Consider the following 15,034-nt stretch of genomic DNA (forward strand, 5'->3'; position numbering starts at 1 on the left):
TGGTTTCTTTTTTAGAAATAACAAAAAAAATATATGTTTCTTACATCTTGAAATGTTCACATTGAAGAGTAGATCGTAATGATATTTTTTTCAGGCTTATTTGAGTAACGTGATCAAAAATTATTTTTAAAGTTTGAGAGAAGAAAGAGAAATAAGAGAGAGAGAGAGAGAGAGAGAGAGAGAGAGAGAGAGAGAGAGAGAGAGAGAGAGAGAGAGAGAGAGAGAGAGAGAGAGAGATGTATAAATACGCGTATTGAAATATACCTAAATACATAAAAAAAAATAGGAGAATTACTTCATATATTATCTTTTAGTTTTTTTAAAAAAAAAAATTTATGGTTTTTTTTTTTAGAGAGTGATAAGAATCACACTATGATAAATGTCCACGTGGAGAATTTCCAGTACACAAGCTAATTGTCTAGCCAAAGATATACAAAGTCAAAATATAAGTCACTACAAGCAAAGCAACTTATATAAGACGGAATTATCTCAAAAAATTAAACAAAACAACTTGAGACCACCTTCAAGAGGTAACCAATATAAACAACCATTGGACCAAAACTACCTACAAAATATATAGATATAGAAAGGTGGATTAACAGTTTAACACATTATTATACAACAATAATATTGTAAATTTTTACATTAAGGATAAAACATAATATTTTGACGAGAGAACTTATCTTTGAAGTCTTTTTACTCAGCATGTCACCATTATATAGAAACTAATTTGTTATATAGAAACTAATTTGTTATGTCCAACTACTAGAGCAAAATCTTTCAAGGTAGAAATATACAAGTCAATTAAACCTGCACTATAAAATTTAAGAGATTAATCAAATTTAATAAAACAAATCTCAACTAAAATTAACTATTTTACCAAAAAAGATAACGAACTCAATTAGCTAATCAAAAAAGATAAAAATAATGATATAAAAAAAAAAAGAAAATTCCTCAAAATTATTAAATATAATTAAAGCAAGATATAACTCTTATCTGTGAAAATTTGTAGTAGCACTCTTTGATGTTGTATTCACTATCAACCGAGCCAACAACATACTGTAAAATATCAAAAAAAAAAAAAAATGGCACAAAATAGCCCAAAAAATGGTACAAACTAGCCAAAAAAAAAAAAATAGTACACACTATAAAATATGACACAAGCTAACAAAGAATAATAATTAAATTTATGGTTTGGTTACTTTGGTGGTTGCTCTAGTAATTTCTATATGGGTTGTTATGTGAATTTTAGTTACAATTTAAGTTACTCTGTTAATTGTTATGTAGGTTTTTATGTAGATTTTCGTAAAAATATAAAAAAATAATACTTAAAAGTGTAAAAATTAAAAAAAAAAAACCCATAAAAATATTATTAAAACTTAAGCAAGTTATTTTTTTACAATTTGATGAAAAAACAAGTTATTTTGAACAATTTCCGTACAAATCTATATATACAAAAGAGAAATATGAGACGGTAAAAATATTTTAAAGTCATATTTCTTTTTTTTTTTCCTTAACTCTCTCATTTCTTTAATTTTATTTATATAAATATATATATATATATATATATATATATATATATATACAGCCACCTCTTATAATTTGAGAAGGTGATTAATATTGTTGAGGTAGCTAGCCATTTTGTTTTCTTAATAATTTTCATCTATTATGATGTTCTCATCGGTTTGTAGTTCTCTTTCTCCCCTTGGAACTAATATAACAGTTCCTCGTAGTAATTATTTTAAGTCAACATCATCATCATCTCATTATTACAAAATAAATAATAAACCAATTACATTCTCATCTTTTTCTTCAACACAAGATTACTCTGCCAAAGGTACTCTTGTATACACAGAAAACAAATTCACAAAATCATTTCTCCAAAGGAAAACCTCCATAAGGGTACTCAATTTTTCTTCTTCTTCTTCATAATTAATATCATACTTATATATATAATAATTAATTAATTAATTAATTAATTAATAATAGGCAAATGGTGAAATTGAAGCTGATGGGTCTGATGGCACTACTGAATTTAATGTGATGAAAAGTGGAAACACAATTTGGAGATTTGCAAGGCCATATGCAGCCAAGGGAGTGTTGTTTAACTATGCGTAAGAACTCTTCTTTATTAATCTTATATTTATATATATTAAACTTGGCTGTTATTAATTAATCTCTTTTATATATATTAATTAATTGTTTGTATATATATATATATATATTTATAGTGCTTTGTTTGCAAAAGAATTGGTGGGGAACCTGAATCTATGTAGTTGGAGTTTGATTTTGAAGATACCCTCTTTTGTATTGGTTATTCTTTGTGTCACAATATGTGTAAATGGCATCAATCAAATTTATGATCTCGACATCGACAGGTATATTTATATAAATATATATATATATTACCATAATATAATTTATTATTTTATAATTAGTTTGGTTGTATTTTCGTATTGAAAATAAAAAAATAATGTCAAACATGCTCTAAAACGCTATAATATATAAAACAACCTCTAAGGTTAAAGAAAATTATGATCTCATCATCGCTCCTTAAGTTCCCGTGAACTCTTAGATCTCGTCACTACCTTCAAAATCCCAATCAGTAACGAAGAAAAGAAGAAGAGGCATAAAAATAAAATCATTTGTTCAATGCCTTAACCATCAACAATTTTCAGTTGCTTCAACTAAACAACTTATAATTTATTTGTTTAGTTAAAGCATTTTTAATGGAGTGTTAAGAAAGTGGTATATTGCTATATTTTAGCACATTTAAGAAAAATACTATTCCAATAGTGTTCTAAAAAGTTTGACAAATTTAACACATGCTTAAAATTGTGTCAAATTTAACACAAAATATAGTATTGTGCTAAATTTGACCCACAATAAATTTTATTTTTTTATTTACTATAGTGTCACTAATTATTATGATTCATTGACTTTTATATAACTTTATCTTATTTATTTACTATATTATCATTATTATATATATATACTATAATATAATTTTTTATTTTATAATTAATTTGTTTGTATTTTCGAAAACAAAAAACAATCTCAAACATACTCTAAAACACCACAATATATAAAACAACTTCTAATAAATTATTGTTGATCATCATTAATGTTGTATTGAAAATATACAAATGTCATTGGAGATTTATGTCATATGAATATAGTTGTTAATAGTATTAAAATTTATTAAATTGTTGATATTAATATTATTATATATATAATTATTTTTTTCAGGTTAAACAAACCTGATTTACCATTAGCTTCAGGAGAAATGTCAATTGAAATGGCATGGGTTTTGACTATATTTTGTGCAATAAGTGGGCTCATATTAACAATTACAATGAACTCAGGCCCATTCTTTCCTTTTCTATACTGTGGTTCTATTTTTGTGGCGGGTTTTCTCTATTCTGCTCCTCCATTCAGATTCAAGAACAATCATTTTACAGCACTTTTGTGTAATTATGTGGTATATATATTTATTAATATTACTACAATTAATAACTACTATTTTAAAATATATGTTACACTTAAAAAATGTTAATTATTTTATAACAAATTATACAGATGTTTGTGAGCACAACTCTTCAGATCTATTGTGCTTACAAGGCTGGTCTTGGACTTCCACTAAACTGGAGGTGAGTTATTATGTTAAAGGAAATATTATATAGGATTATTTACACCAAATTTTAATTTTTTTTTTACTTTTTTTTACTGTGAGTAGAGTTTTTTTTTAAAAAATACTGTGTATTGTATTAAATTTTTACTGTTGTTTTTTAGCTGTTCTACTATTGTTTTTAATTGTTCTGTTTTGTGCTCCATTGTTGTTTTATAAAAACACAATATTTTTGAAAAAAAAATCTCGTGACAGTATTTTTATAAAAGTTAAACTAAATTCCAGTATTTTTGTAATTTTCCCAGTATATAAAATTAAAGGAATATTCTTCGTTTTCTGCTAAACAAAATGTATTGAAATCATAAGTCATTAGAGATTTTTTTTTTTATATATAAATGTCAATTAAGTATCGTAACTAAATTGTTGCCTGTTGTTCAATCATTTGATGACCATAGTGATTCTTTGATAAATGATCACTATGAGTCAGACTCAATAGAATTTGGTCAATTTTTTTTTCTTCTATGGTTAAGGCAGAAAATTGAACTAAAAACTCTCTTTCCTTACCATCAATCCAATCACTATTCAAGACCCAAAATTCTATTTTATTATCAATCATCACTGTTCATCTCCTTTCAAACTCAACATTATATTGATACAATATTTTTCATAATGAGTGATTTATTAGCTATTTTAAGTCTCGATTTCGTAATAAGATGCAATGCATCGGTCCTGAAATTTAGTGGCACAGGCCTAGCCCGCCTATACCAAAGCCGGTTATAATGCAACGAGTTTCTCTTCTTATTGTATACTAATTGGTATTGAAATAAAACCTCATATATTTTACCATAACATTTTGTGGATGATGTTTAATAATGGTTTTGTTTTATGAATTGTGATTGTCCAGCCCTGCTTTTTGTTTGCTCGTTTGGTTTCTTTCATTGATTGCTGTTACCATCTGCATCGGCAAAGATCTTTCAGACATTGAAGGTGACCGCAAGTAAGTTTATATCAATTATATAATTAATCTACTTTTGTCTTTCATTGTTTTTCTTTTTTATAATTTACTACAAAACTAAACAATATGAGAATTATTTATAGGTTTGGTGTAACAACGTTCCCAACTGAATATGGAGCAAAACCCATAGCACTTATTTGTCATGGACTTATCCTCCTCGATTATGTGGGTCTTATGGCTGCAGCTATTATTTGGCCACAGGTATTTATATATATATATATACTAGTAAAAAGTTACGTGCAAGACACGTATATTAAATTTTATGCTAGATATTTTTTATTATATTAAAAGGTAATACACTTAAAAATATTTATCTCATCTTGGTTCAACCCAATTTTATGTTGTTCCCATAGGATTGTGTGTTAGATATGAGCTTAGAAGAATAGTATTCGTTAGAATGGGTGCCAGCAATGGCGGTGCTGATGTGAGTTTTATCTTCTGGGAAAAATCTAGCTACTCCGACATTACAATTACACTTAGCCTTTCAAAATGAGCATCATCAAAAATTAAAGGATTATAAATTGAAAAGGATATCTTGTTACTTTTGGTGTGCCCAACAAACTCTCTAACGGATGACATTATATTTCGCATATCCCAAAACTGTTTAAAAGTAAAGCAATATAGCAAGGGAATAGAAGACTTACTCAAATAAATAATTACTTGAGCAACAAATGATAACTCGCTAATAGAACACTGAATATTACACCCAAATAAACAAAAAGTGAGGAATCGCAGCAGAGAGGCCATGAATCACGGCATAGAAGATGAGGCAATAATTCAATAGCAATATAGGGTTTGAGGGTTTGAGATTTAGAAAAAGAAATTATAAATGATTATCCTAAATAATCACGATTGGTTGCTCATCCTTTTGGGGTTAGTTATTTTATTGAGAATTTTCAGAGATTGTGTTTCCGGTTAAGTTTATACGATTAAAATTTAAAAGTAATATTAATGTATTTAAAAATTAATATTAAAATACATCTTCATAAAAAAAAAATTATTATTTTTGAATAGAAAATTATTTTAAAAAAAAGTTACCCATAAATTTCTCATAAATCCGATTAAAATTTAAAAGTAATATTAATTTATTTAAAAATTAATATTAAAATACATCTTAATAAAAAAAATATATTATTTTTTAATAGAAAATTATTTTTAAAAAAAGTTATCCATGAATTTCTCATAAACGCAAGAATTCAGTTATATAGGCACACTTTATATAGAATAGATATGAATCTCATTAATCAAAAATAATTATTAAATATATGAACAATAATTTGTCACGCTATATGTCTCCCAATAAAGAAATCCATCTCCTCATAGTCAAAAATAAATAATACATGTATTACAGATCTTTGTAATAGAGTATCTAAAAGAAACAAAACTTCAGTTACCATAATCGAAAATTACGAAAAAGTAGAACCAGATAGTACCAACAATTAGCCAATATATGAAATTGAATATAAACTCTATCTTGAGAAAATATGAGAGAGATATATATATAAATATATACGGTTACCACTTTATAATTGGCACATAAAAAATATAAAATAAAATTAGCACAAAATTATAGAAACCAATAAACTATGTATTGCTTAGGGAGAATGGAGATTTCATGAATAGTACTAAATATAATCATTATAAATATAAGGATTAGATTAATGAAGAATAACTATACATGGAAAGAAAGTATATATATAACTCAAAATTTGAGATTTCCACACAAATTATAATTTATTCACTAAATAAAAGTCTTCTTTATAACATTTGTAACAATTTTTTCTTGTTCTTTATTATATTTTCAACAAAATATAACCTCAAGCATCTCGAACCCAATGTCATCATTACTGAAATTTGCAATAAATTAATAAAAATTATAAATACAAATATAATTCAAAGAGATAGGAGATGAAGAGATAAAGAGAAAAGAAAGAATAACTATACTATTTGTACTCGCTCTTTACTCACACATTGATCGTCTATCGACCTCAAGTATATTGTTGCAAGAAAGCCACTACCACACTATCACTGAGATTAGTCAAGTCAAATACAAATTCAATATGTAACGACAACAATTTATAATAATAATAAAAAAGAATGCACACTATTATATTTATGAGGAACAATAAAAGATTAATGGGGTTGGTTTTATTATTATTTTATTATATATAAATAATATTTTATTATTTCAGTTCAAATATCAGTTCAAATATTAATGGGATTGGTTTTATTATTATTTTATTATATATAAATAATATTTTATTATTTCAGTTCAAATATCAGTTCAAATATTAATGGGATTAGTTTTATTATTATTTTATTATATATAAATATAAAAATAAAAAGTCACCCATGAATTTCTCCATAAATTTCTCATAAACCAAGAAATTCAGTTATATAGGCACACTTTATATAGAATAGATATATATATAAATATATATATAAATATTTATACATATACTGGTTATCTTGTAGTAATGTAACTGGTTATCCTAAACTGTTTTTCTTACATTAACCTTTTCTTTTTAATTTTGCCACAAAATAATTTGTTCGAAAAAAACCTCCATACTTTGTAAACTTTACCAAAAAAAAAAAACTATGAAAATTTTACTGGCGTCATTCGATACAGAGCTTTGGAAACTGGATCTGCCCCCATTATCAAGTCAATTTCTTGTTTTGGTGGTAAACCCTGATAATTCTTTCGAAAGCACATCCAGAGATTCTTGTACCACATGTACCACTTTCGGGTACTACTGGTACCTCCTTGCAGGGCCAGCCCTAGTATAGGCGGGCTAGGCCCGTGCCTGTAGCCTACTTATTTCGGAGGCCCAAAATAAAAAAATAAAAAAAAATTATTAGGCATTTATTAAAGTAAAATTAAGTGTATTGTAAATAACAAATAGTCATAGCTTAGATGGTTGAGGTGTATGTCATGGGTTCGAATCCCCATAACACTCTTTTTAAATTTTTTTAATATATATTTCTGAGGGCTCCAAAATTTAATTCGTCTTAGGCCCATATATTCTCAGAGTCGGCCCTGCTTCCTTGTGGTATCCACTACATTATAGCTAAATAACTGATACATTCCCCTTGTAACAAATCTCTTGCCTTAAATATTGATATCATTGAAACTTGGAATCCATGAACTTTTCTCAGAAGCACGAACGGATTCTCACCTTCTGGTTCAAATGTCGTCATCTTCTTCTTGCAATCAGTGGTAACATTATAATTTGCTAACCAATTTATTCACAGAATCACATCAAAATCTTCCAAGTTTAACTCAATCAGATCCATTGACAATTCTCCATTTTCCACACACGCGGGAAGAGATCTAACCCACCAGCTAGAGATAATTGTTCTCCAATAGGTGACAACGTACCAAACCCACTTGTCATCGCATGGCCTAGTCAAACTATCAATTACTCTACTTGACACATATGAATGCATAGCACAAGAATCAATCAAAACAGTAAACATAGTGAAATCAATAGAAATCTCACATGTGACAGTGGAAGGGCCAGCGTTAACATCTGTTTGGGTCAAAGAAAACACCAAAGCAAGAACCAAAGTATCATCTTTCTTCGTATCTAGTATTTGTAACTGTGGGTAGTTCCTCTTTAGATAGCATACTACCCCCACATTAGAAGCACGCTCGAGGTTGGCATTCGCCCAAGTGGCGTCTTCTACACCTTGGGCACTCAGAATAGAGTTGCCAATTCTCATTTTTTACCTCGATGGAAACCTTGATTACCTTAAAATTTCTTGTTCGGGCCCGTAACGGGTGGATCATTTGGCTTCCTCTTTCGGTCAATAGGGTTAATACCCCTACTTGAACCAGTACCAGAAGGTAGCTTCCACGAATCTCTTCTAATGTTACTCTTCTTTTGAATTCAATCCTTAATCCCTTCAACGAAAAGTGTCAACTATTATTTGAGCATACTACAAAAACCCCTGGTTGCTTAGCCGTCACAATAACATCTTGGACTATGTGTTCTTCACAATCCCAAATAAACTTTGTCTTTCTCGAGGCTTCAGTAGCCACCTCATCAGACACAAACTTGGCCAACCAATTGAACTTAGTGGCATACTCAATCACTGTCATGCCACCCTGAACCAACTGTATTGTAACACCCCGATTTCTCGAGACGTCACTGTTGGGAATTATTTTACCAGGATCTTAGATCTACTCACAAGTATGTTTATTAACATCCTAAATATGAACTTTCTAAAACGATAAATTAAACACATATAAAGTTAAGAAAACCTTACATTGATGCAGCGGAATAAATGTCTCCTTCCACTCAGATCTCTAACCCTTGATTCCTTTTGGTAGCAGAGTATAATCAAGATCTGAGCCCGAATCTCCTTCTTCTTCAAGCTTTGATCCTTCACAGTCTTCCAATCTATGATTGAGTTACTGCTTGCTGTGTGTGGGCACTTACTCTTTCACTAGGGTCACGAAAAAGATGAAGGGAAAAGAGAGAGAGGTATTTCGGCCAAGGTAGAGAGTGAGGGAAGGCTCAGTTTTTCTGAAGAGAGAAATTTCTATCAGAAAGCTAATCTGAAAACTTGTGTTTTGACTGAGCCATCACTTTCTATTTATAGGCAACTACTAGGTCTAGGTTTAGAATTATTTGGCATTAAAATAATGAAAATATTAATTTGAAAAAGCTAATTAAGTGGCCGGCCTAGGTGTTGTAATGGGCCTCACTTAATTTTGCAATTTTATCAAATTTTATCTCTATTTTCTCAAAAATGCCAATGTTCTAATTCTAACCTTTTAAATGCCAAAACTAATTATTTAATAACTAAAATAGATTATTAAATAATATTGTCATTTAATTTAATTATTAATTAGACATATAAAGTCTATTAATAAATAAATAAACCTAGAAAACTCTTTTCCTTACAATTTCACCCCTGCTTAGTGAAAATTCATAAAATTAGACATAGTCTAACTTTAGAATTATAATTGATCAATCACGAATCAATTAATGAGTCTTACAAGCAGAATGTTCTCAACTAGAATGGGGACCATGGATCTATATGCTGAGCTTCCAATAAGTGAACCAAATTTACCAAGTAAATTCTTACTTATTAATTCTTCGTTGAATCCACTCTTAGAACTTAGAATTGCACTCTCAGACTTATATAGAGCATATTGTATGTTTCACGATACCAATATACTATCTCATTTAACCATTGTTATAATCTTATTGTGATTTAAAGATCCTCTATATAGATGATTTACATCGAGATGGGATTTCTTTACCGTTCTCACCCCTCAATGTATTTTGCCCCTTAAAACACTTAGCTACTGGTAAATGGTGTTTAGTGATCTAATAATTAGTCAGTTAAACAAGAGCTCATCCATTTACTTCTATTTGCTAAGCTCGAAGGGAATCATCACTTAACTTCTATACACCAGTAGAAGCTATAGATTCCATATTTATGTTCAGCACTCCCACTCAATCATATTATCATGTTCTCGAAATATACGTATCACCCTGACCCGAAAGTAGGCTTAACTAATAAATCTAAGAACATGAATAGCACTCCTGAGTTGAGCCCAAGCATATCAGGATTTAGATTCTTTTCAATCTTAAGATCAACTACTGATATTGACTTGGAAAGATATGTATAACGGTAAGTTTGTAATATCTTAACTTAGCTGCAATATCGGTCCAGTCCAATGTATACTCCATACATTCGAAACTAGTATACTTTACTAATGTCCTGGAAAGAACATAACACTTACTCCAAGTGTAAGTACACATCATCGCTGATTATCACATTAGTGTAAATCCAATAACACTGATGAAACAGGGACCAAAACTTTTGATTCATATGATCACAATCACATTCCACTGTGTTGACGATACTGTAATTGTGAATAAACATATGATCTGGATTTAACTGATTTTGTGTGTATGAATGTAATAAACATATTAAACATATTAAACCATTAGCATGTAAAATTCATGCAAACATCAATCACTTCAAATTTCTTATATTGATAACTAATCAGATTGTAAAGAGTTTTATTTAGGGCATAAAACCTAACAAACTCCCACTTGCACTAATATAAAACAAACTGCGCAAATAGGTCAATCTGATGTCTCGATCTTCAGATCAAGTGTAGTATATTTGAATCCACCCAAACTTCTGGAAACTAGTTCATAAATACACTTATGAAACATCCTTTACTATATGCTTTACTTATCAAGGGATACTGAAATCTTTACTGTTTTAAAAGTACATCTGAATTAACAGAAGACATATCTCTCATATTTTAAAATATGTAATTGAGATAATACAGTGTAGACTTTTCTTCAGTGATATAACTTTCTGGTATTTTCGAATAGACCAAGTTATAGTTCTTCTCTGGTTGAGCTTGAATTATTATACAATAATTCCTCCACCCCCAAAGTAAGCACCATCTTATAGAATTTCGAAATTAGATGGTGAGATACAAAGACAACTGATACACAGTTCCTTAATATCTGACATATAGATCACTTACATAAATCCTTCTTGAATATCTTCTAATGTTCCCTATTTGATTACATCTCAGATAGCTCCCACTCGATTGCAGATGTCTGGTTAAATAATACTTTTAACCTCTGATTGTTTGGAGAGTTACCTAGTTGTGACTTTTGTATTAGTCTGAAACTTTAAGTTAAGACTAAGTCATAAACATAGCAGACTAGTATTTGAAGTGAAAAATACATGCCAGAGATAACGTAATCAAAATTAAGATACCATCAAATTTTATGAGGATTAAGAATTCTTGGTTCAAGTCATTCGAATGGACTGAACAAGAGTTCTTTATCTTATTCTCATAATTCTGATAAGCTATACCTATCCATGTGAATGGTTAGATGTAACACCCTAACTAACATAGGCGTATTACGTGATTTTTAAACATGCTGTGCAGCTCGTTGCTAATCAACGAGGTTTATGGAAAACGTGATTAATTAAAATTTTTGCTTTTTAATTAAACTTATAAAATAATATTACAAAAGACTCGGGATCCCGATTACAAAATCATTTACAAAAAGATTTAACTGTTTATACAAAATAATGTCGCCTAGCGACCAGTTACAAAATCAGCCTCGTTGTCCCGATGATCGTACGCTCCAGGCCTAATCGCCCCGACATGTACAACCTTCACAAGCTCGCTCACGGTCCATCAGCTTTAGCCTTGCCTTTACCTACACATAAACGTAGAACTGTGAGTCGACAGACTCAGTAAGAAAAGCATAATAATAATCATACATAAATCCCGGTTATGATCAGACGCCCATACCCCTGATCATAACCCTAACTGCCGTGTCCAACACGATACTGAGTCCCGCTACTGCCGTGTCCAACACGGTACTGAGCCACTACTGCCATGTCCAACATGGTACTGAGTTCTGAACGTTCATAGGGACGGTACTATTGACACGTAACAACCTGATCGGTCGAACCGGTCATACTCCGGCTGGTCATACTCCGGCTGTACCGACGTGTTACTATATCCTCCGATCGGTCGAACCGGTCATACTCCGGCTGCTTGGTCATACTCCAGCCTCGTACCGACGGGATACGTCAATAGTACGAAACCACCAACCAAGTGTCGGCTGATCGGTCGAGCCGGTCATACTCGGCTTCTGGTCATACTCCGGCACATGCACAGAGCGTGACATGGTTGGATGGTTCGAAGCCAACATACATAACTAATGTAATCTAATAGGGTTCCTACATGCACGCTAAACATGTAATCTACATATGCATACTGTTATACTAATCTTACCTGGATTCCGAATTCAGGTGTGCCGGTCAACCTGACTGGAACTTTAGCTGAGCGGCGGATTACAGGCTCCTAAACCATAAAAATCACAACACTATAAGTGACACGCTAAATCACTTCCCGGGGACTTAAACTAGGAACTAAAAGTTTCCCTATCGATAAAAAGCATGGCAATACCCCCTAAAACATAAAAACGAGGAAAACTAGGGTCCCTGAATTTTCCCCAACCGGTAGACCGGTTGCCCAACCGGAATTCCGGTTCTGGAAAATTCAGAACCCTCATCCGGAATTCCGGATGCACAACCGGAATTCCGGTTCCTCGCAGGCAGCAACAATCAAAAATTCATATCTTGCACAAATCAACCCCAAATTGATTCAAACCTTCCAGACCTGTTCTAAACCTTCCCTAGAACATTTCTAAGGCATCAAATCAACCCAGAAATCCCAGAAATGAAAAACACCATTGGAGCTCAAGCTTTGAGTTCTAAACTCAAACTTGAGCAAATCTAAACAACATGCAATCAAACTAGCTTAGAACCACTTAATCAAGCATAAATAACCCTCTGAAAAAGAAATCTACCCACTACAGCAAACAAATTACAGATTCACATATTTTCTTCAAAAATCACATTTTTGCATAGAAAAAATCATAACTTTAAATAATCTAACAATCAAGCATTACAAGAAGCTTAATTAAACTCTAATCAACATGCTTACAACTCAGAAAACAACAACAAAATCACAGCAGCAACAATATTACAAATTCATGCATGCATCACCATTTTCATCATTTTTTTCAAGAAATTAAAGAAGGAAAAACAAGAGCTAACCTAGCTTGCAATGGACCTTAAGAGGAGATGAATTAACAAGCAAACATCAAGGGAGAAGACCAGCTCCTTGCTGCTCCAAAGTGGCCGAAAATGAGAGGAAAGAAAGAGAGAGTTTGTTTTGAAAGCTTTTCTCTAATTTTGTGATTTTTTTGTAAAATGAAGAAATAAAATAAAAGCCACTTATCATCTTATTTCAGCCAACAATTAATCAAATAAACATTTATTTTTCAATAATAAATTCACTAGAGGACAAAATACTAATGGGGCAAAAAGACCATTTTGCCCCTCCACACTAAAACCACATAATAATCACTAAAGGGGTATTTTTGGGAAATTCTAAATTCCCGGCCATTCCCGACATTCCCAATGTCTAATAAATCATCCCAAACTACTAACATACTAAGTTGTGATTTCTACTGAGCCAAACGCCGAGTTCCAAAATACCGGCACCGGAAATGCAAAACTAAGAAAACTACTGAATGACATAACCATGCATTTCTGAATTCCATAAATAACAGTATAATAAATTATTTAAATGGCTATAAATAATTTCATAATTAATCATAAATAACTGCTAATTTCCAAATTAACTAAGCGGGCTTTACAACTATCCCCCCCTTAAAAGGATTTCGTCCCCGAAATCTAACCTGAATAACTCTGGATATTGAGCTCTCATATCTGACTCTAGCTCCCAGGTGGCTTCCTCCACCTTGCTGTTTCTCCAGAGAACTTTGACCAATGCTATGGTCTTATTCCGAAGGACTTTATCCTTTCTATCCAGGATCTGCACTGGCTGTTCCTCATAAGTCATGTACGGGCCGTAGCTCGAAGGCTCTCATAACTGAGTATATGAGAGGGATCTGAAACGTATTTTCTCAACATCGAGACATGGAATACGTTGTGAACTGCTGATAAGGCTGGAGGCAATGCTAACCGATATGCCACTTGACCTATCTTCTCGAGAATCTCGAAAGGTCATGTAAATCTAGGGCATAACTTGCCTCTTTTCCCGAAACGTTTAATCCCCTTCATCGGAGATACCCGTAAAAACACATGGTCCCCTACTTGGAACTCAACATCTCTGCGTTTCGGATCTGCGTAACTCTTTTGTCTGCTCTGTGAGGCAAGCATTCTAGCTTTTATCTTCTCTATCGCCTCATTGGTCCGTTGCACTGACTCTGGACCTAGGTATTTCCTCTCCCCTGTCTCATCCCAGTGGATGGGAGATCTACATTTCCTACCGTATAACAGTTCATAGGGAGCCATCCCTATCGTACTCTGATAACTGTTGTTGTAAGAAAATTCTATCAACGGTAGATACTTATTCCATGAGCCTTCAAAATCCATAACACAGGCTCTCAACATGTCCTCCAATATCTGAATTGTCCTTTCGGACTGACCATCTGTCTGAGGATGGAATGCTGTACTAAATTTCAGCCTTGTACCCATTGCCCGTTGCAAACTTTGCCAAAATTTGGAGGTGAATTTCGGATCCCTGTCCGAAACTATAGACTTCGGTACCCCGTGAAGTCTTACGATCTCTCTAACATACAATTTTGCCAACTGATCCACTGTAAATGTTGTTCTAACCGGCAGAAAATGAGAAGATTTCGTAAATCGATCCACCACTACCCAGATGGAATCAAATAAACCCGTGGTCCTAGGCAACCCGACCACAAAATTCATCGTGATATCTTCCCATTTCCATTCTGGTAGGGTTAGAGGCTGCAACAACCCTGCTGGTCTCTGATGTTCAGCCTTAATTT

General features: G+C 31.8%; 1 protein-coding gene across 2 annotated transcripts in view; it reads left to right on the forward strand.

The window, feature by feature from the left end:
• The first annotated feature begins 1,582 nt into the window (after positions 1-1,582).
• LOC115707809 (2-acylphloroglucinol 4-prenyltransferase) overlaps positions 1,583-15,034 on the forward strand; it is a 52,915-nt gene continuing 39,463 nt past the window's right edge. Inside the window, exons 1-7 of one of the 2 annotated variants that reach the window (XM_030635882.2) lie at positions 1,583-1,902; positions 1,990-2,114; positions 2,232-2,378; positions 3,250-3,481; positions 3,580-3,650; positions 4,533-4,625; positions 4,727-4,844. In XM_030635882.2, coding sequence (XP_030491742.1) covers positions 1,669-1,902; positions 1,990-2,114; positions 2,232-2,378; positions 3,250-3,481; positions 3,580-3,650; positions 4,533-4,625; positions 4,727-4,844 — 1,020 coding nt within the window. In that variant the 5' untranslated portion in view covers positions 1,583-1,668. The remainder of the gene's footprint in view (positions 1,903-1,989; positions 2,115-2,231; positions 2,379-3,249; positions 3,482-3,579; positions 3,651-4,532; positions 4,626-4,726; positions 4,845-15,034) is intronic. The other variant, XM_061107284.1, reaches the window with a different exon arrangement.

The sequence above is a fragment of the Cannabis sativa genome, chromosome X, assembly GCF_029168945.1.
Source record: "Cannabis sativa cultivar Pink pepper isolate KNU-18-1 chromosome X, ASM2916894v1, whole genome shotgun sequence".
Taxonomy (NCBI): domain Eukaryota; kingdom Viridiplantae; phylum Streptophyta; class Magnoliopsida; order Rosales; family Cannabaceae; genus Cannabis; species Cannabis sativa.